At 43.3% G+C, this 23915-nt stretch overlaps 1 protein-coding gene across 1 annotated transcript in view; it reads left to right on the forward strand.

The window, feature by feature from the left end:
- Positions 1-9754: 9754 nt before the first annotated feature.
- sash1b (SAM and SH3 domain containing 1b) overlaps positions 9755-23915 on the forward strand; it is a 186699-nt gene continuing 172538 nt past the window's right edge. The window contains exon 1 of the mRNA XM_060934473.1: positions 9755-10842. Within this exon, the coding sequence (XP_060790456.1) occupies positions 10378-10842 (465 nt within the window). The 5' untranslated portion in view covers positions 9755-10377. The remainder of the gene's footprint in view (positions 10843-23915) is intronic.

A 23915-nucleotide genomic window follows, 5' to 3' on the forward strand; every position in this document is an offset into this window, starting at 1 on the left:
CACATCCTGGTAAACGTGCATAGCCGCGAGAACATACTCTTCTGCTCTTCTCTGTACCTTCTAGTTTCGCTGAAACCACATTCCTGGACCCTCCTGTTCTAGGGGGTGTACATTCTGCTCTTTCATGTATAATAAAAACGACTCCTTATCTGGCGAGTTCACCTTGTGCCCCCGGGCCCCTTACCTATCTTGTCACGAAAGCTTCTGATGTATATAAACCCTGCTCTTTTTGTGTATCACTGAGCAGTGCCTGAATAAACCAGATTGATTTCATTCGTGTGGTTTGTTTTCTCCCTGCTCCAGAGCGCTCTTACGTCAACGCATCTGAACTGAGACAGACACAGGTTCTAACAATTTGGTGACCCCGACGTGATACTCTCAATCAGGTAAGACATGTTTGATTGACTACCTGGTTGGCAGTAGTTTCGTAGTGTCCTACGGAGGACAGTTTTCCCTGGTTCGAGTCCAGGAAGAGCGCGCTATACAAATTTGTACTATATTTGTTGTCTGTTCCTCTTCAGATCCGTTTGTTGTCATTGTACGATGGGAAGCTCGTTCCCTAAGCCTGCGCCAGGGGAAACCCCGGCCGAATGGATGACTAGGTGCGGTTTTGCTTATTATGTTTCTCCCTGGCTCGATAATTTGGCAGGTTGGACTGAGGCCAACCCTCAAATTCCTTCCTATCCTCGTCAAGGTACATTCGATCCTGGTTATCTTGCATCAGCCTATCGCATGATTTATGAGGGATTAGGGGACCCCGGTTGGGATCGCCCGTATATGCGGGAGGGTTACGCTAAGTGGTATGACATGAAAAAGGTATGGGATAATTTTAAACAGGCCTATACTCCCCGTTCAGTCTTGAAGTCCATCCCGAAGCCTCGATCTGCGCCCGTTACTACAGAAACGGTGGAGGCGGCGTTGGGAAAATCTAAATCTCCTTCTGCTCCTCCAGCCTCGTTAGACAGTAAACCTCCGCCTTACAGTAAGACCGGAAAAGCTACTGGTAAATCGTCGTCATCTGTAAAAACGATTCCTAAAATTTATCCGTCCCTGGCTGCTGTGTCTGCGTGCCCCCCCCCCCCGGTTGACAGAGGGCAGCGCCCTGGAGGGATAAAAGGTGCGCCTGCATCAGCCAAGACCGGCAAAGACGAAGAAAGCAGTGACGACACCGATGATGACACTGATGATGATGATTGGGATAATCCCGATGGTGTGGGTCCAGACGCCGGCTCGCGTCCTTATCCGCCACAAAACGCTGCTTGTGTATGGGTTGCAAAGCGCAGTGGTATTGATATAACTCCTCCGTCCCCGTCGGCTCTTAAGGACATCATCTCACTTCTTCCGTCACCCGACAAGCCTCTGCTCTTCGTTGATCAGTTAATTAATGTTTCTCGTAACTGTCAGCTAACGGGAGCCGACTACCGGTTTATTCTGCAGAATAAATTAGGAGGCGCATACGATGAGACGGCCCTGTTAGAAAACGTACAGGTCCTCCGCCCCGTCAACGATATTGCTGTTAATGTTAAGGAGGAATTGCCTCCGGTAGGGGAAAACGGTCGCCCTCGCCAGCGCACCGTGTCTACCTTCTTTTGGAAAGACACGCCGGACGCGCTGCAGCAGCTTCGCGAGCAGTTGACGCGATACCTGCTCGCCTTAAAACAAGCAAATAGAGACCTGTCACAGGTCACTAATTGCAAACAGGAGCGTTCTGAGCTGACGTCGGCTTTCTGGAAGCGCTTTGGGGAAGTTTGGCAACATTTGGGAGGTCTTGAACTTGATTTGGCAAACCCGAACCCAATGTTCTTGTCCACCTTTCTGTCTAATTGTTGCCCCGAAATACAGAGCGTATTAAAACATCACTGGAGTGACCGGAATAATCTGGTCCTCCGTCAGGCCGGGGAGCGGGTGCGCACGTTGGAGAGCGATGGTCTTTTAGACTGTAAAACGAATAAAGCATGTTTATCCGTCGTGCCGGGCGGACGAGCGGAGGGACGACAGGAGAGGGGTCGCCGAACGGGACCGCGCGGCGGGGGAGGGAGGAGAAATGGAAAGTGCCACTATTGTGGAAAAGAGGGGCACTGGATAAGAGAATGTCATGCGAAACAGCGAGATGAGCAGGAACGCGAGAAACCCGTCATGCGCGCCGGTTCAAGCCCCACAGGGCAGAGAGATCCTGCCCGCCCATAGGGCTGCCCTCAGAGCGATGAAACCCCGACCGTTGCTATGTTAAATCTTTTATTCAGCTCCCCTCTTAACGAAGATCTTCCCACTATTGTTTTATGCCTGGCAGGGACTGAATATCCTTTTTTACTCGACACCGGGGCTACCATGTCCTCAGTGGGGAGGGAATATGCGGGTCCTTTATCTACACGGTCTGTAAGCTCTGTGGGAATAGAAGGGGTTCCTTTCCATTCCAGTTGCACGCCCCCCCTTTCTGTTACTTGTGCCCTTGATCCTTTACTGAAGTTTTCTCACTCCTTTGTTTGCATGCCTGATTGCCCTTTTAACCTGCTTGGACGGGACCTCATGAGCCTCCTAGGGCTCTCTATTTCTTTTAGTGGCTCACGCATGGTTGTTGACATACCAGACGACACTTCGTCGGCTGCTCTTGCCCTCACCTCCCTTTCTCTTCCCCATAACCTTCTCAATGCTGCTTGTGCCGTTACCCACCTCACACCCTCTCTTTCTGACCTTCCAGCTTCTCTTTGGGCGGAACATAAGGACGAGGTGGGCTTTGTTAACTGTACCCCTTACGAGGCGGTCATTAAACACTCTTCGCCAGTATATGTAAAACAGTACCCCCTTTCCCCAGCTAAACTGTCTGGCATTGATGATGTTCTGTGTTCTCTCCTAGAGCAAGGTGTGGTTGTTCCCTGTGTCAGCCCTTATAACACCCCAGTGAACCCGGTGCAGAAGCCCAACGGCACGTGGCGTTTCACCCAGGACTTGCGTAAGATTAATGAGTTAATTATCCCAGTCGCCCCATTAGTTCCAGACGTTCCCTCTCTTATGGCCTCGATTCCGTGTGAACATGCGTTTTTCTCTGTGATTGACCTCTGTTCTGCCTTTTTCAGCGTCCCTGTGGGCTGTGAGACACAGCCCCTGTTTGCTTTTACGCATAGGGGTAAGCAGTACACCTGGACCAGGTTACCTCAAGGGTATGTTGATTCTCCTGCGGTCTTCACAGCCGTGGTTAGGGACGCCTTGGCCGATTTGTGCCTCCCCTCGGGCTCCTCCGTGCTCCAATACGCGGATGATCTTCTGGTAACGGCGGAGGACGAGGACCTTTGCGCTAAAGCCACACTCGCTCTCCTCTCTCTTCTGGCGCAAGAAGGTTTCAAGGTCTCACGAACTAAGCTTCAGTTCTGCCTCCCCACTGTTCGATATCTGGGTCACGATCTCTCCCAGGGCTCCCGCAGGCTCAGCCCCGAGCGTGTGCAGGTCATCCTAGACACTCAGGTGCCTGCCACCAAACACGCCCTCATGGCTTTTCTGGGACTTATCAATTACTGCCGCCAGTGGATTCCTGACTGTTCCACCTATGACAAGTGTCTGCGCTCTGCAATTCTGCACTCGGACCCTTTGACTCAGCCCCTGGTGTGGTCTGATGAGATGCTGACGGCCTTCAGGGCCTTGAAACAGGCTTTATGCTCGGCCCCTGCTCTCGGACTTCCGAATTACCGTTTGCCGTTTCATTTATATGTGTGCAACCAGCAGGGAACTGCGTCTGGGGTTTTGGCGCAGGAGCACGGGGGGGGTATGCGGCCTTGTGCGTTCCTCTCTAAAACTCTTGATTCTGTGGCACAGGGTCTCCCTGCTTGCCTCAGGGCGGTGGCTGCATGTGCTGTCATGGTCACGGACGCTGAACGGCTGGTTTTGTCTCACCCGCTCGTTCTCCACACCTCACATGATGTAGTGCACGTTTTAAAGAACCTCAGTACCCAGCATTTATCTGCGCAGCGTCGCTCTGGATACGAGTCTATTCTTTTGGCCACCGAAAACCTTACTGTTAAGCCCTCCTCCTCCTTTGATTCTCTCGCGCACGCGCTTCAGCGCCTCCTCAATTCACAGGATGATTTTCTTCCTTCTGAAACACACGACTGCATTTCTAGCATTCTTTTCGAGACAAGTATCCGCCCCGACTTACGCTCCACCCCGTTACTTTCAGGTGATTCGCTGTTTGTGGACGGCTCGTGCTCACGCCCCTCTGACGGCGTTTTCGTGTGTGGTTATTCTGTGTGCCGCCTTCCTGATGAAACTGTTGAAGCTTTTTCTCTTCCTTTCTCCTCGGCTCAGGCTGCCGAACTATACGCTCTAACCCGTGCATGTGTTATTGCTCAGGACACAGACGTCACTATCTACACTGACTCACGTTACGCTTTCGGCGTTGCTCACGACTTTGGTCGGATTTGGGCTTCGCGTGGGTTCACCACTGCAGACGGTAAGCCCATTTCTCATTCTTCGCTTGTTACTGATCTTATTACAGCGTGTCTTCTCCCGCGCTCTTTAGCCATTGTTAAGACTCGTGCTCATTGTATTGGGGACTCTTTTGAGATCAGGGGAAACTCTCTCGCCGATCGCATTGCCAAAGCCGCGGCTGCCTCCGGTGTTTTTCCGCCTTCGCTTACTCTCTCCCTGGTCTCATCCAGCCGTATGATTAGTGCCGTTCTTCCGGACATTGACTTGATCTCCCTCCAGGCCTCCGCTTCGGCCTCAGACAACCATTTCTGGGACTCATGCGGCGCGCAGCCGTCTGACGGCGTTCGGATCGATGCTCAGGGCCGCCTTTGTTTGCCTAGACATTGCACTCCATTTCTCGTCCGCGAGTTTCATGGTCCCACTCACCGCGGACGAAGGGGGGTAGTGGAGGATTTATCCAAAATATTTTGCATCGACAAAATACACACCGATGTACATCACATTCTAGACAGATGTTTAACGTGCGCCCAGAATAATCCATCTAAACCAGGCGCGGTACATCAGCACCTTCCCATACCTGACACGCCGTTCCAGGAATGGCAGATTGACTTTACTCACATGCCAAAACAGGGCCCCTTTAAGTATCTCTTGGTCATGGTCGACAAATTTTCACGATGGGTGGAGGCTTTCCCTTGCGGGAAAGAAGACGCTCGCACGGCGGTAAACAAATTGACGCAAGAAATCATTCCGCGTTATGGTCTCCCGGTAGGGATAGACTCTGACAAAGGTACGCCGTTCACCTCTAAGGTGACACAAGAACTGTGTAAAGACTTAAAGATCCATTGGCGTTTCCACATCCCGTACCATCCGCAGTCCTCCGGCATTGTGGAGCGCGCAAACAGAACAATCAAGGGTAAGCTGCGTAAAGCCATGCAAGAAGCTGGTACTAAAAATTGGGTACAAGTTTTGCCTTTAGTTCTCGCTGACATGCGAATGACCGCTCAAGTGGCCCTCGACAACCTGTCTCCGTACGAGCTCGTGATGGGCCGGCCTTTTCCTACACCCTGGCGCAGAGGTGTGCAGGCTATAGGAACGAGTGATCTTGATGTACATCTCAGTGAGTACGCCGTGGGTCTCATGCGGGTGTTGGATGAGTACTGGACGAGACTAAATTCCAAAAAGCCTCCCATTCCTGAGGCACCCACTCACCCCTTTGAGGTAGGGGATAAAGTGTTGGTAAAGAAATTTGCGAAATTAGGCGCTCCTTTGGAGGAACCGCCCTACAGTGAACCCACGGATGTGCTCGCTGTAACTCGAACGGCTGTACTAACTGACCTTTTTCCACAGTGGATCCACGCCAGCCGAATCAAGAAGGCTCCAATAGTAAATTGAATCTATGATGATGATGTCTAACAGGTTTTTGTGTTACAGAAGGTTGTTGTGACAACAGCTGACGGCCTTTTCAGGGATCCTCTCCCCAGCATCTGGAATAATCCGGTTTCGGCTGATCTACAAAGAGGGGATGGTCGGTGAGTCCTGCAGACTTCTGGGCTAAAGAATCTGAAAGACACGTGAGCCTGGGCTACCTTCAACTATCTACATCCTGTGGACACAGAAAGAACAAAGTCAGTGACCAGTATGACTTTCCTTCTGGTATTGGTCTTAGTGCTTGGAGCAGGGAATCCCGCTCAAGCCAGCCACGAGGACAACGTTTTTTGGCAATTTGCCAACTGGACTGCTAAACAACATACTAATGAATCATGTTATGTCTGTCATTTAATGCCTGTGAGCTCAGCATCTGTGTCTCTCGCTCCTAGGTCGCAGAACGGCTCGTTTGGCGCCTTACAACAGTTAGCTCGCTCATGTTTAACTTTGGTGTGTCTGGGAGGGTATACAGTTAATCAAACACACACTCATTCCGAATTCTCTAACCACTCGCAGGTAAAAGGCTTGCACAATTGTCACAAGAACACGTCGAATAACCTAACTGATTGCTTAAAATCTATACGAACGATGCGGAAGTTTTGGATTCCAGAAATGTTTCGACCTCAAGGGTTGCGCACTCTGGTTACACCCCTATGTCTGCCAATACATTAGAGTCTAAACTGTAGTTATACTCTGTAAACAAAGTATAAAAGAGGGGATTGTAAGATTGTATGTGTGTTCTCGTGCATAGCTGTACTGAACTTATGACCTGTTCACATCCTGGTAAACGTGCATAGCCGCGAGAACATACTCTTCTGCTCTTCTCTGTACCTTCTAGTTTCGCTGAAACCACATTCCTGGACCCTCCTGTTCTAGGGGGTGTACATTCTGCTCTTTCATGTATAATAAAAACGACTCCTTATCTGGCGAGTTCACCTTGTGCCCCCGGGCCCCTTACCTATCTTGTCACGAAAGCTTCTGATGTATATAAACCCTGCTCTTTTTGTGTATCACTGAGCAGTGCCTGAATAAACCAGATTGATTTCATTCGTGTGGTTTGTTTTCTCCCTGCTCCAGAGCGCTCTTACGTCAACGCATCTGAACTGAGACAGACACAGGTTCTAACAGTCACTGTAAGTGAGGAAGAATTACAAATGATGAAAGAAAATGCTGTTCCTAAAAGCACTAAAGATGCTACGAAATTTGGTCTAAAACTATTCAAAGGTAAGGTGGAATTGTGATTTATCAATTTCAAAACAAAGTATTTTATGTGACTCGGCATAGATAAGTGACACAAGTCTGCATACATTACATTTGCATGCCACTTTTGAAGTTTGAAATAAATTATTTTTTAAATACGATTTTTTTTTAAATAATCACCTGTGTATTTATACTAAAACAATTATCCGCCTCAGGTTCAGTGAATAACAGTGAATAAGAACCTCAACTTCATCTCAGTTATTATTCACCGATATTCACCTCGTCTTTGGTGAATAACTGTTAAATAACAGCACACCCTATCATATTTTATTCTTTACTTATTGATGATGGACTGTACCATCATGTTTATCAGATCTCATTTTTTTCTGTGCAAAAGAAATTTAATTTACTGCCAGTGTTTGTGCCTACTTACTTGTTACACGGCTTAGTTGAATACTCGATTCCAATTGACCAATTACCGCATTGTACAGTCTGTTATTTCTGAATTGCAGACCGCTGCTATGAATAACAGACTGTTGCTATGGACACGGCTCTGATCATAGACTCTGGAAGACCAAAGCCCAATCATATCAATCCACAGAAAGAGGGCTGGTAAATTCTTTTGTTTTAATAATCAAATTCACAACGCCAACTCATTTGTGGCTCCCTGTGGCACAAACAAACAAACACGTTACTCCATCAGAAAACACCATGGAAAATGTTTTTCTAATATTAATTTGAATGTTTGATTTAACCTAAATTTTAACACTAAAACTAAATGTTCTGGCCTTAAGAAGGCTACACAGTTTACGTTGCAGTGGACGGAGTTCCAAATGTAGAATCTAATGAAGCAAGAATAGCTGAAGCAATAAAACATTTTCAAATGAATAAAATGATTTTAAATTAATATTTTGTGTCAAATTATTGATTCCTTTATTAAGTAGCCATGTAATAAACGAGATATACAGCGAGTCAGTCATTATTGCAAAATAAAGTAATACCTTCAGGGTGATGCTGTACATAGCTAGCATAAACAACTTAGCTATCAAGCTAAGTAGTTAAAAGTAATTTAAACACCTACAACACATTTAGGCCTACTTGTAAATAAAAGTGAAGTAACTATATATAATTAAACAAGATCTATGCAAAATACACAACTTGTGTAATTAACAAAACCTCCATTAACTTATACATCGCCCTACATCCATCGATTATCCATAACCACTTATCCTGTGCAGGGTCATGGGCAAGCTGGAGTCTATCCCAGCTGACTATGGGCAAGAGGCAGGGTACACCCTGGACAAGTCATAGACTTTCACACCTACGGTCAATTTAGAGCCACCAATTAACCTAACCTGCATGTCTTTGGACTGTGGGGGAAACCGGAGCACCCGGAGGAAACAGACACAGGGAGAACATGCAAACTCCATACAGAAAGGCCCCCATCGAATCCAGAACCTTCTTGCTGTGAGGCGACAGTACTAACCACTACACCACTGTGGGGCTGCTGCCCTACATCCATCCATCCATTATCTGTAGCCACTTATCCTGTTCTACAGGGTCGCAGGCAAGCTGGAGCCTATCCCAGCTGACTATGGGCGAGAGGCGGGGTACGCCCTGGAAAAGTCGCCAGGTTATCACAGGGCGGACACAGAGACAAACAACCATTCACACCTATGGTCAATTTAGAGCCACCAATTAACCTAACCTGCATGTCTTTGGACTGTGGGGGAAACTGGAGCACCTGGAGGAAACCCACACAGACATGGGGAGAACATGCAAACTCCACACAGAAAGGCCCCAATCAGCCACTGGGCTCCAACCCAGAACCTCCTTGCTGTGAGGCGACAGCGCTAACCACTACACCACCGTGCCGCCCGGGTGTGCAGGTCTCCTCTTAAAAAAAATTAAAACATGAATCCGTTTTGTCAGTAAATAAGCTCGTTACCTTCAACGAGTGTCCTAGTTTGTTGCAGTGTTATTAAGGAACCTGGACTTCAGATTATTATTATCTCATCTCATTATCTGTAGCCGCTTTATCCTGTTCTACAGGGTCGCAGGCAAGCTGGAGCCTATCCCAGCTGACTACGGGCAAAAAGCAGGGTACACCCTGGACAAGTCGCCAGGTCATCACAGGGCTGACACATAGACACAGACAACCATTCACACTCACGGTCAATTTAGAGTCACCAGTTAACCTAACCTGCATGTCTTTGGACTGTGGGGGAAACCGGAGCACCCGGAGGAAACCCACGCAGACACAGGGAGAACATGCAAACTCTGCACAGAAAGGCCCTCGCCGGCCACAGGGCTCGAACCCGGACCTTTTTGCTGTGAGGCGACAGCGCTAACCACTACACCACCGTGCCGCCCTCGAACCTGGACTTCAGATTATTATTATTATTATTATTATGAACAGGTTTCATCTCTTATCCGAGTGTTTTCATGTGCTGTCGAGCAATAAACTCGGATCAATGTTGAACATAAACTTGTCTTCAGTATTATTATAACAAACCGAGTGACTCTGCTCAGGGATGGTGAAAAAAACAAACGACAAAAAACCTGCAAGCCTCGTCGAGTTAACTGCATTTCCTCGCGTGACCTCTAAGATGCGCTGTGGAGTGAAAATAAACACACGCAGACTCGCTTCAGTTCATTTCACACACAGACATCATCAGACACAAACGGCTCAGTAAGTTCAGTGGACGCGATGAGATGAGATGAAGCAGGCAGAGCTACTTTGACTGTCCGTGTGGCTTTGTGTTCGAGACCAGAGAGAGAGAGGAGCTGCTGCTGGGTTTTTCTTCTCTTCTAATGATTAAGCTTTCTGTCCTGCAGCGGTGATGATGAAAATAGTTATTAGTAGCTAATTAAGTGCGAATCTGACACTTTGGAGCGGAATACTGTTTACACCTGAGACGGGGAATTGTTTGAAAGTAGCACTTCTGTAAAGGTAAATAAATCCTCAGTAATGGAGAATGTCACCAGGTTGTGGTTGTGTTTATGGTAAAAACAAACAAACAAAACATGCCAACAGCGTTTTCATTGCAGTGGAAGCGCTTTTGTGAAGTTTGTAGCTAAACTTTTTTTTTTTTGGTCTTAAAATGTAGCCTTTATTATTACTGTGTGAATTTCTTCGGCTTGGTATGATTCAGAGACGCAAAAAACTGGCATTCCGAGTGCTTCTGTTTTGGAAACACACACTTTCCTTCCAGAGACGGACTGGACTCTCACCGATTCACTTTCTCAAACATCACTTCCTACAAGCACGAGGAGGATAATGCACACACAGCAGCTCCTCTAACTGGACTGGTTTTGGTGGAGAAAGTAGTGATGATGATGATGATGAGCAGCAGCGGCCCTGCTATCGTGTACGAGTGGCTGAAAACCCTGCAGCTGACCCAGTATGTCGAGTCGTTCGTGGATAACGGTTATGACGACCTGGAGGTGTGTAAGCAGATCGGAGAACCCGACCTGGACGCCATTGGTGTGTTTCCCCCACAACACAGGCTCAAAGTTCTCCGAGCAGTGCAGAGACTCCGAGAGGAGGACAAGAAGCTGGCTCCAGGTCTTTACTTCACCTTAGAGCCCCTTCCAGATGTTTCCAGTGTCTGTGACAGCAAAGCCAGTGGGTCCTATTGGGACCGAGATGGACTTGAGCTTTCCAATAACAACAATCTACTCCTCAGTGGACCTCCAGATCCAATGACTTACCCCAAACTCAAGCTGAAGATCCTGATCCGAGATAAGCTGATCAAGGATGGGATAGACCTGAGTAAGCCTCCTTACTCATTCAAGGTGTGTACAAAGCTTGCACCATGGTTGCTTTAATAACATGCACCTAATTATTTCACCCAACCTGATGGTGCTTGTTATACGCCATGTCATTTATGAGATGGAAACATTTTTTTTGTAGTGTATATAATTCTCAAACCTTTGTAGTTTGTGACGTTGTAATGCCAGGATCAGACGACACGATATTTTTGTCTTTCACAATGGTCACCGTGTCACACGATGCAATCAGAGTGCCATAGATTCTTGTTGGGTCTTGGTCAGGAAACTGGCAACACTACAGGTTTGACCCTGACCAATAATCTTTCACATCCTTGCGTGTCGTCGGGGAGGAGGGTCAAGAAATTGTCAATCGTAGCCATCAAGGAACACGTTGTAGAAGTTGTCACGCTTGCCGAGAAAATAAAAGAATTGTTGGGTTGTCGCTACATTGCTATTCTTTTGATTATGCCTCACTAGAAGGCCTGTTATGGAAATTTGTCTGCCATGACAAAATCAGGTCAAATTTGTTAAGTCTGATTCCTGCATAACATTGTGTAACTGTGGGTGGGGATATGAATTATTTCAAAACCCCACATTATAATCAGTGTACAGGAGACTAGATTTCAGCTGTATCTGTTTAGAGAGTTTCACATACTATCACCATGATCCAGGGTGGAATGGTGTCCATGGTGGTGTTTCCCAGATTGATTCTCTAAACTCCCAAGATGGAATATATATATATATATATATATATATATATATATATATATATATATATATATATATATTTTTTTTCCCTGCCTCTCATTTCCAAACATTCCTGTATGTACCGTGTACAACCATGTTCCTGATTTGCTTGGTTTTGGTGTGTCTAGAGCTGTACAGAGACAGAAATGTGGTCCCTGAGGACTGGTTTTGGAAAGCACTGTTGTACTGTAATGACACACTGCTACACAGAGCTGAGACGCAAATACAGATGGTCTAGTGATAGGCCTTAGATATCCGACTGTCTCATTCAATCCAGCTCATCATTTGTGAGTAGACTCTGGGGATTTTGGGGTCTTTAATCAATAACCCAGAAGACACAGACAATCTATTAAGCACATTTAATGCTAACAGAGAGATTTGACAACAGTGATCACAATGAAATGTGCTTACTTGGTGAAAGTTTTTTTTTTTTTTTTCAAGTTAAGTCAACTTTATTGTCAAATATGCTATACATGCTCGACATACAGCACAGATGAAATATCAGATGAAATAAAGTTAACAGGGTTATAGGAATTACTTTGTTTATATGAAGAATTGATTTAGTTGACGGTCTGTTTTGACTGGTTATTGACTAATATATTTGTCCAAAGTGTATCACACATGTATTGGAATGTGTATATTTAAATAATAATGTCTGGCGTTGAGTGGTATATCAGATAAATTCCATTCAGCTAGCATGATATTGAATGAGTCTAAAATGAGTTCAGTATCATGCTAGCTGAATGGAATATATCTGATATACCATGAAAAAAGCCATTATTATTATTATTATTATTATTATACATACACATCCGATGGAACAATTATGGATTTTACAAAAAGGTAAGAACAGGGGGGTAACTTAGCAATATTGAATGCTGATTCTGATCGAATGTGATTTAATGTTCGATCAATCCAATGTACATGTACAAAGTCAAAGTTCTAAAAATAAAAATGGTACAAGTCTAAAAAGCCTGAACCCAACTTATATACATACAGGGATGACCGTTCAAGTTCAAAGTTACTTTTGGTAGTCATTAATTGTTCCATTGCAGTTGTTCAAAACAAAAGGGCTTTGCTGAGTGAAGTTCTCGTCTCTGTCAATTTTCCTCACCTCCAAGTAGAACTTTGACAATATTTCTGCTATTGCTCTCTTTTCCAGTTTTTCAATGTCCGTTGGTATGTTTTTCTCTTGTAAATATGTGTGAAGAATATATAATGAAGTTTTGGTAGCCTTTCGAGTGTTCAGTGCGTCTTTAGTTTCAGTTTTCAGTTTATTTATTTAGTGCTTAATCCATCTTCTGTCTCTCTCTCTCTCCCGGCTGACAAAGAAATGATTGTGTGCATGCGCAGGAGAAAAGTTTTGTCATTGGATCTTTGCATGAGCTCTGAAGTGTGACGTCGTGCTGTCTTGACCATGTGCAATATTATAACAATATTGCACACTCATTCTCAGTTGGGGAGAGTGGCATAATACATGGAGGATAAGCGATACGATAACAATATTGCATGCCATCAATAAACACACTAGAAGGGAATGGAATATATGTTTTTATTCCATGGAAAAAGTGCCCCGTATGTATAATAATTAAATAATATTGGCTGGCGTTGAGTGGTATATCAAATATATTCCATTCAGCTAGCATGATATTGAACAAGTCGAAGTTTAGTTCAGTATCATGCTAGCTGAATGGAATATATATATATATATATATATATATATATATATATATATATATATATATAATGATATACCATGAAAAAAAGTCTTTTATTATTTATTATTATTTTTTTATACATACACACTCTTCATATCAGTATTCTCAAATGCCAACGCTAGCTTACCCGCAATTCAGCGCAGTAGTGAAGTCATCTTCAAGCCGGTGTAGCGTTCATCAGTAGTGTTAGCGAATGCTAATAAAGCAGTCAAGCCAGTGTTATCGAGAGCAAGTAGCACAGGCTAATGACCGAGAAACTAAGATTTCTGTCTCCAGACTCTTCTTCCACGCTGCACGCTCGTCACAGTATCTTTCACTCAGACTTAAGTATTCGTTTCCCACTGTGAGTTACTTAGTTACTTTTAAAATCAACATTGACAACTACACACAACAGAGCTACCTGGCAGCCTGCCGTTAATCCCTTGCAAAATCCTTTGCCCTGTTGCTGTTTTGGCGTGTCTGGCTAAGTTTTGGCTGAAAGTCCCAGCTGTAATAGTAACGTTTTGCCACTGCTTGTAAATATACGTGAAGAATATCTAATGAGGTTTGGTAGCTGTTCAACGCATCTTTTGCTTTCCTAGTGAACAAAGAAATGGTTGTGTGCATGCGCAGCAGAAAACTCCCTCATTTGGATATTCGCATCAGCTCTGACATGTGATGTCATGTTGTCTTGATAACCGTGCAATATCGTGAACCATATTCAACACTTATTCTCCATTGGGTAGAGTGATGTAATACATGTAGGATAAGCGATATGCTAACAATATTGCATGCTGTCAAACCGAATTAATGGAACCTGCTAGAAGGGAATAGAATACATGTTTTTATTCCATGGAAAAAGTGTCCTGTATGTATAATAATTTGTAGTATGATATACAGGTAGTCGTCGACTTACGACTGATCGACTTTACGACCGTCTGGTTATGACTGGCAAGTGTTTCCCAGCTGAGCTAGCTGAGCATACGACAGTTTCTGCCCCAGCTCCCGGCAGCGCCTCTCGCCACGTACAACGGTTTCCGCCCCAGTCTCTCTTGTGCTCCCTCGCGCACTCCGTCATACAGTTTCCGCCCCAGCTCCTGGTTTATGAAATGAGCAGATGCTCCCGCCAGCCCGAGCACTGCAACAGCTGATGATGACGTAGACGACCCACAGCCAAGCACCAGTGATGCCAGCGGTGACTAAGTTTTGTATTTTGCTATGTTTTACATTTGTATTTTGGTATGTTTCAAACTAAAATGTTTTCTATTTTTCACACCTGTATTTCGTATTTTTTGTTTTGCACATATTAAATGAATTGTACTGTACACAGTGTTTGACTTAAACCAAATAATGAGCCAAGGTAATGAAATAAGAATGTTGATAAAATAACACTTTAAGATGATTACAATATCATTACACATCACAATATACTTACATTCATTTAACATAGGCTGACTTACGACTAGATCGGTTTACGACCGGTCAGTCGTAACCAAACGCAGTCGTAAGTCGACGACTACCTGTATTATGGCGCCTGGATGGATTGGTCCCAAGCTATTCCATGGTTCTTATTAGTTTTAGCTGAAGGTCGATCAGGTGCAGGCAGATATCACCCTGTAACTCTTGTAACATACAGAGTAAGTACTCTTCAGCAATTTGCTTTCAAACTTGCTGTAGTGAGTGAGCTAAATAAGCCATTGTCACTGAAATTCAGGATATCGCCCTGTGGCAGCGTGGGACCTCAGTGAGAGCTCGTCATGCTGCAGAACGGAGCTTTCAATGGACTCGTCCCATGCTTTTGTTCCCAGTCTGGGCTGAGCTTCTGTTTCGCTTCTTATCAGCGCATTTATCAGAGTGGCTGGTCTCTAGTGACAGATGGCTGTTAATGGCTTTATTGGGGTTTGAGTATTACCCCAGAGAGCCATTTAAACTTCACATTGAATGCCAAAGACATCCAGAGCTCACCAGTCCTCATTATTTGTCACATTTGTCCGTGTTTGCAGTGGGTTTTTTTCTGCTTTTTTGATGCCTTTTGTCATTGAAGACATTACAAAAAGCAGTCACAGAGATGTCATATCCAAAGCTATTTTATTTCACTGAAATTTGTTGAAAGATGAGTGTATTTATAGGTTGAAATAGAAGAATAAGGAGTTCCTCTGGCTGTTTTTATGTTTGTCTGGATTGAGCTTGGCAGTGGGAATGTAACTAAATGCTGTTCTGTGTTTTGTCTGGATTCTTCTGTCTTTGTTGGGGACAGTAGGACATGGGCTTAACCTACATTAATCATAAGCAGATGGAAGTTCTTACTGGTGTGTTCTCAACTATGTGGTGTCTTGTCATGAAATTGAAGTGTGTCACAGTTCAGGAATCCTTTGTCTTCTACCCGGGTCCCTGGATTTATGGAACAGGAGGGCGGGAGCTTCAGATTCAGCTCTCCCTTAATTAAAACCATGCTTTCCTGATTAAGGAGAAGAAATATCAAACTTCACACACTATTAACATTTTGTCATGCATTTGATTAAAGCCATATTTGGACATTATTGTAAGTTTGTGTTTGGGCTTTCTTTGTTTTCACTCTTCCATATAAATCGAGCTCTGTCAGCATTTTAAGGCTCATATTGAACTCTTCTCAGGAATCACCCACGCGTCGGGTCAGCTCAGTTTGAGACCAGGACATGCGAGATGCTTAATCAACTGTTTAGGTATGTTGTTTGTAGGATTGAGAGCATTTAAAATGAATTGTGGGCTGTGTTGCTTTATTATATTGCTTTATGATGTTGCATCTGTGGCCCATTTTCAGTTTTCTGTGTGTTTTAAAAAATATATGTTTAACAATTGTTCCATGAAATCGAGTTGTACATGAGCTGATAGCCGACGAGGCACGTAGCACTGAGTTAGCTATAAGCCATGTATGACGAGATTGAGTGGAATAACTGTTTTATTATGTCGACATTCACTGGATTTTAAGTAAGATATCTTACTTAAAATCTCTTATTTGCATTTTTTTTCCCAAATTCGATAAATAAAAACTTTATACAAAAACAAAATAATTTCCGCTTAGAATGTAAACAACCTGGTGAAATGATGGTTGCAATTTGTGAAAAATTTGTGAAAAGATATGTTCTTACCAGGGGGTGTTGTGGCTCAGGTGGATAAGGCGCCATACCATAAATCCGGGGACCCGGGTTCAATTCCAACCCAAGGTCCTGTCTCTCTCTCCCACTCATTTCCTGTCTCTACACTGTCCTATCCAATAAAGGTGAAAAAAGCCCCAAAAAAATCTTTAAAAAAAAAAGATATGTTCTTACCATCAAATACTTTTATGCCATATTTTGTTGCTTGCTTTTTTAAAAGTTTTTTTTTTTTGGGGGGGGGGGGGGGGGTTGTTTTCGAATAGAGTTTTTATTTCGTCCTTGGTTGGTTCAGCAACATGCTCCGCCATTTTGTTTTTCTCTACTCACAGTATAGATGATTTGCAACCACGTGACCAAAATGTGCTATGTCATGAATGCCCACCATGATGGTGAATATACAAAACAACTAGGATGGTAGCTGCTGAAAGCATGTCTGTAAACTATGCTGAATTTTCTCAGTATTACCATGATTTGAACAGTCAAGCGAAGATTCGATACAAAGAGAAGATAGATATGTGTGGTTTTGACCCATATTATTTTAAAAAGTCAGACTTTTCTGAAGATAAGACGCTTCTACCGATCATTGAGTACCCAGATATCGAGTTCTATCTGGTTTGGCTGCTGAAGAATTAAGTCTGACCTTGGACAAAACGTAGCCCATTTTCTGAGTGGGTGCCCAGTCTGGATTGTTTCTATTGTATAATTTTGCTGGCGCTCCTATAAGCGAAATGGTAATACACATATTAAAATTATAACAATGACCGAGTGAACCACGACAAGAGAACGCGTATTTTATAGCAAAATTCTAGCAACACGAAATAAAATTTTTCCATGATGATATTGAGAGAGCCTTTGAATCTCACCCGAGATGAAATGATTACTGAAAACACACGCTGTTTTGGTTTTAGCCTCTGTTGGATCAGCCCTGTCAATGTTGTTCAGCCGTGCTCATCTCTTCTCCATACTAAGCCTCAGAGTTTCCTCGCCCTCTTTCCGAATCACGGACGGAATTCTAAAAAATCGGAATGTGCCACAGTCATAAGTACTGTTGTGACCACAACCATATACAGCACAAAGATATGACATAGCTAAAAGAACGCATAAAGCAGTTGAAAAACAAAGAGAGTTGCGCACGCGTGACACTGTTTTGTATGGAAGGTCGCTTGGCCCCGCATTTGTACGGTATATCCACCAACATGGCCGGCATCAGGGTTTCTATTTTGCTTTGTTGTCACTTATAAGTCAAAGATATGTGCTGATATCCTAATAGTAGAGTAGCCAATCAGAGCGTGAAATTGCTCATATCCAGTGAATGTGGATAGAATAATGATTCGTATCGCTTAACAGATTATTTTGTTGTTATTTCTCTGCCACCGAGTGATGAAAGCCTTATGTTTTGGGGTTGTCTGTCCATCTGTAAGTACGTCCAAGATTCTTATTAGCGCAATATCTCAGGAACAAGTGGTTGAATGTGAAATTATTACTATAACCAACAGATGGACTGATTAGATTTTGGAATCAGTCCAGACACAATCAAGACCACAGCGAATGTCTGAAATAGATATTGAAGAAAAACTTCCTTCTTGTTTCAAGTTGTTTTTTTTTTCCCAGGCATAGAAATTTATAACGAGAAGCACTAGACTTGTTTGCAGCGGAGTCATCCCTGTCGACACTTGGTGTTGAGCTTGCCTTGTTATTTATATTTGGGGGGGAAAAAACTACATGTTGCCTATGTTTCATTTTGGGCATATTAAAAAAAGACATATTAATGGGTTAGGTCATGAAGAAAGTTGATTATATAGGAAGAAGCATATGTGTATACAATGGAGCGATGGAGTCCTCATCTCATAGGGGCCACAGTGTAGAAGTTCAATAATGGTAGTATTATTGTTGAGACTATTGCATACCCTGTCTAACACAACTTTTATGTTGCTTGAGGTTGAAATGTCTGTCTTTTATTTGTAAGCTGTGGGTTCCTGTTTAGCGTGTTCAGTAAACAATGATTTTGGAGCCTTCTGCACCAAAGCAACCGAAAGACTGCATTAAATTATAGTGTGTACTGTAGTGATGCTGCTTTTTTGCGGCTGGGATTTTATCTGTGCTTTTGCACATTGTGAAAGGTTTTTCTCCAACAGATTTTTGTTTCCTTAGTATCAGAAAGAGGGAGATCCTTCTGCTTTTCTTACTTAGCTACTGAAACACCACCTTTACAGATTTGTCTGTTGTGATGCGATATGGAGAAAAGACAGGAGGCTCGTCTGTAATGTTCCAGACTCCTACTGCTGAGAGAGAGCAGGCTCACTGCTGTGTAATATTCAGAAAAGTTTCAGACTTAACAAAACTGCTAAGTGCTGGAAAGACTGCGTGACCCACGTCTGACCTTTTTATTTTATTTGAACTTAAGGGAGTTGATTTGTATTAGTCTGGAACATTTTCATAATTTGAGTTAGTCAAGATTTTGCACAGTTACGGGAGCAGAGCCATTTTAGGAAAAAGGCTTTCGTGGATTATTGAAAGGACAAACCGCGAACATTAAATTGAACTAGCATGGTGCCTTGCTTGTCATTAAATGTGAAATGAATTTGTTGCCCTGTCTGTTTGGGCCAACAGCTCAGAGATGAAGATGAAGAATAGTTTAATCTTGTCTCCAAGCTGCTCATTCATGCAATTATCTACTGCAGTGTTTAAATCATGCAGATACAAGTGTCCACCATAGCGTCAGATTCCTGTTCTGGTCTTCTGCTGTTGTAGCTGATCCGCCTCAAGGTTCAGTGTCTTGTGCTTTCTGAGATGCTTTTTTTGCTCACCACAATTGTAAAGAGTGGTGAGCATGAGTGGTTGAATGTTTTGTAGGATGTCTATGGAATTACAAACATGGATTGATCCAAATAGGGTTTAAGGTCACATGTCTGAAATAGGAAGGAAGCTATTGAAGAAAAACTGTTTGTCATACAGAGATGCTGTTTTACACCTTCATGTTCAGGAACTTGAAGCACATTTTCTATGAGTGGTTGAATGTTTGTAGGATTTAAAAGGAATTATCATTGTAGTCAGCAAATGAACTGATTAGATTTCGAAATTGATCCAAACAGTGTCGAGGTCAAATCTGAAATAGTTTTTTTTCCTCCTATTTGAAGTATTAAGGGTTTTATGTTTCAAGTGTGTTCGAGGCAGGCTTGTAATACTTGAGTCTGACTCGTGCCCTAATTTTAAGGACTCGTGACTTGACTTGGACTTGAGCACTGATGACTCGGACTCGTGCATTAACTACATTCGGACTTGTAAATTGTAGACAAGGACTCAGATTTTTTTCTTTATTTTTTGTAACATGCCATAATAATTTGGCATAAGATATTTATATCTACATAAATTTTTGTACTAATTTCATGCAAGAGAATGCACATTCACCCTTTCATACGTCATGTTCAGGAACAAACTAATGTTAATGGCGCTAATATGCCTGGAGAGAAGCCCCTAGGATTGTCCACTTTGCTTACACAGACTTCTCGTGCAGTGGGAAAAAATGCACTGCTATGTGTTCCATATGTAGAAGAACTATCGAGGAGACAACGGGGACAGCCTCAAACTTTAATCGGCATTTGGCAAGACTCCACCCAGAGAAGGAAGTGACATGCTATGTTCATTGCTTTGTTGATAGCAGGGCTTGCTTGCTGACCGATGAACTAGCTAGTGTTAACCCTCTCTCATGTTATTTGTCCTGTTGATAGTGGGCGGGGCTTGCTGAGCGATGAACAAGCTTTTTATCTGTAGCCTATTAACTAAAATGGGGCAGTCGAGCAGTAACGTTAGTCCAGCACAGTAGCAGAGACGGTTTCATATAAAGGCAGCAACAGCCACTGTCAAATGGTGCAGTTGGAGTCTTGTTCTCGGACTTGACTTGGATCAATAGTGGACTCGAACTCGACTCAGTTTTCTTTAATGACTTGGACTTGACTCGGACTTGAACACTGGGGACTTGAACACTGGGGACTCGAGACTGGACTTGGACTCGAGGTTTAGTGACTCGACTACAACACTGGTTTGAGGCATACACATTAGCAACGAGATGGACTAGACTTGTGGCAGAAGCATCCCCATCGACACCATGGTGTTGAGTTTTACTTGTTTATTTTCATGCCATTCTGTGTAAAGTATAGAGACTACTGTGTGTGAAAATCCCAGGTCATTGGCAGTTTTGGAAATACTCGGTGCATCCTGTCTGTTCCCAACAATAATGCCACGTCACTGAGATCACATTTTTCCCCATTCATGTTTGCTGTGAAGAGTAACTGAAGCGCTTGACCTGTATCTGCATGATTTTTTAAATGTATTGTGCCACTGTCTCATGATTGGCTGACTGGGTAAGTGCATGACCATACAGATGTAGAGGTTTTCCTGGTAAAGTGGCCATATGAAGTCGATTTTAATGTTTCTCAGAAGAGACGATGCCTTGACGTGGATGTGAATGGTGAAATAAAGTCGATGTGGTCCTCGTGTCGGTGAGTTGATGTCTATCTAAGCTCATAATGTGAGGTTTGCCAGTGTGAAACCATGCAGTTAAATGAAACTGTGTTGAGAGCACACACTCTGGGATAAATTCTCCTGGATAATCTGCTAAGAAGTTGAACTGTAGGTCAGCTTGCACAATGGCGTCATGGTAATGCTGAAATAATCGCACTGCCTTTGCTGCAACACATGACCATTATTACTTTTACTACAGCAGCATTTCCCCAAAATAACTTTGCCATTATTTTCAGCATCAACAAGAACAACCCTGTTAAAGCTGCCTCCACCCAAATGTGCTAATTAATGTGACATTTTTGCTGTCTCCTAGTTTCTCCATGACAACTTTTTTTCCTCAGAAATACTTTTCTATATTTTCTCAAGTAATATAGACCTTTTATAAGTGAAGATTTAGGAAAAACAAAGTGTACTAAAAATTAAGGAAAAAAGCGCGAGGTTTCAGTGCCGCTTGGACACCATTATCAAGCAAGTGTTCATAAGCTTCATATAAAAGTAGATTAGCATAATGCTAAATAAAAAGTTTGGCCTGTAAGGAGTCCAATTGCATGTTGAGAGTTGGTCTTCTTTCTGTAGACACTTGCATGAGTGTATCAAAGAGCATAAAGGCGTGTTTTCAAGCATCGGGAAATGCTATAGGACGGCACACAGTATTGCACCTAAAGACATCAACAAGAACTTTGTTGTCTTAAAGTTTCTGAGTAAATTCGACTACTTGTTGTACGAAATGTTCTACATTAGAGAAATACCAACTCTCAACATGCAGTCGGACTCCTTACAGGCCAGACTTTTTGTTTAGCATTATGCTAATCTATTTTTATATGTTTTGACATTGGCTTGGCTTATGAACACTCGCTTGATAATGGTGTCCGAGCGGCACCGAAACCTTGCGCTCTTTTCCTTAATTTTTAGTACACTTTTTAATATAGACCTTTACAGGGAAAAGTGGTCTCTGCATGTTAGTACAGGTAGTCGTCGACTTACGACCTATGCAACTTACTTTGCATAGATCGACTTTACGACCGTCTGGTTATGACTGGCAAGTGTTTCCCAGCTGAGCTAGCTGAGCATACGACAGTTTCCGCCCCAGTTCCCGGCAGCGCCTCTCGCCGCGTACGACCGTTTCCGCCCCAGCTCCAGGCACATGCGCAGTCTCTCTCGCGCTCCCTCGCGCACTCAGTCACACAGTTTCCGCCCCAGCTCCTGGTTTATGAAACGAGCAAATCCTCCCACCAGCCCGAGCACTGCAACAGCTGATGATGACGTAGACGACCCACAGCCAAGCACCAGTGATGCCAGCGGTCACTAAATTTTGTATTTTGCTATGTTTTACATTTGTATTTTGGTATGTTCCAAACTAAAATGTTTTCTATTTTTCACACCTGTATTTCGTATTTTTTGTTTTGCACATATTAAACGAATTGTACTGTATGCAGTGTAGTATGCAGTGTTTGACTTAAACCAAATAATGAGCCAAGGTAATGAAATAAGAAAATGTTGATAAAATAAGACTTTAAGATGATTACAATATCATTACACATCACAATATACTTACGTTCATTTAACATAGGCCGACTTACGACCAGATCGGTTTACGACCGGTCAGTCGTAACCAAACGCAGTCGTAAGTCGACGACTACCTGTATGTTCCTTTAAGAACAAGTTGCACCATCATACACACCGTTTCAGCTTTTTATTACCTGTTTTGAAGTAATATACACTGCTTTTCATTGTTCACAGCTTTTTTGTTTCCTGAATATGTTGTATGGGTGGCTGAAAACATTGCCACCATCTTATGGTAGAAACTAACAAATGGCATAAAAAAGTGTTTTCTTTAATATCTATAATTTGTCCATTCATTACCCAAAAACGTTGACTATGGGCTTCATGTAACTTGAGGACTCCTCAGTTTTGAAGTTTGTAGCTATGGCTGTTGTACAGTTTTAAAATAGCTAAAAGTCCCACACTTAGGCCCTGTCCACACGGCAACGGATTCAGGTGACTCCGATACAATTGCTTATCGTTTAGGCCTGGCGTCCACACGGCACCGGCGTTTTGGGTGCCCAAAACGCAATCTTTTTGAGAACGGGTTCCAGAGTGGAAAGATCTGGCAACGTTGCCGTTGTGAAGTCGTCTGGATGAGTAGAACGGATTTGTTTACGATGACGTCACAACCACATGACTGTGAGTGCTTCACGCCGGGTAGAAGTGTAACGAATATCACCAGGAAAAAGCCTTACAGAGCACTAGTGAGAGTGAAACACGAGCTTGGATATTATTATTATTATTATTATGTTCAGTGTTAGTTCACAGTAGTAATGCAAGAAGCAGAATAGTGACAGTAATAGTGAAGCAAAAACATGCAATTGTACAAACACTGCAGCTCTACAGCAAAATATTCATTTATGAAATGGTCTGATTCTTAACACCAGTAGTGCCAATGATGATCTCATTGCGATGCGAGTTGTCAACAAATCCTATAACTTGGTTCATGAAACGCGCTTACAAAATATTTTCACTGTGAATATTTATTGTGTAATGGTGCAATCCCGCCAGCAAAAATAGGGGAAAAAAGGAGCGATCTCACCTTTTCAGATGTTGATTTAAGTCCGACAATACATTCCTCAAAAAGGGCGTAGAGGAGCAAATTAACCCAATTTATTCCGGACCATTAAAGACGCTGCCTTCCGCGTAGAATCATACGTCATCCTCACCGCCATATTGGAGAGGTCAAAGCGGAGAATAAAGATTAGCTGCGTTTAACTGTACCAACAGGTTTACCGTCCAAACGAGATCATATGGGATTACCTTTCACAGGTGAGAAACAGCAAATTAATCCATCAACGTGTATCATTCAATTTATTCCGGACCATTAAAGACGCCGCCTTCCGCGTAGAATCATGTGTCATCCTCGCCGCCATTTTGGAGAGGTCAAAGCGGAGAATAAAGATTAGCTGCGTTTAACTTTACCAACAGGTTTGCTGTCCAAACGAGATCA

This window comes from Neoarius graeffei, chromosome 11 (genome assembly GCF_027579695.1).
Source record: "Neoarius graeffei isolate fNeoGra1 chromosome 11, fNeoGra1.pri, whole genome shotgun sequence".
Classification (NCBI taxonomy): Eukaryota; Metazoa; Chordata; class Actinopteri; order Siluriformes; family Ariidae; genus Neoarius; species Neoarius graeffei.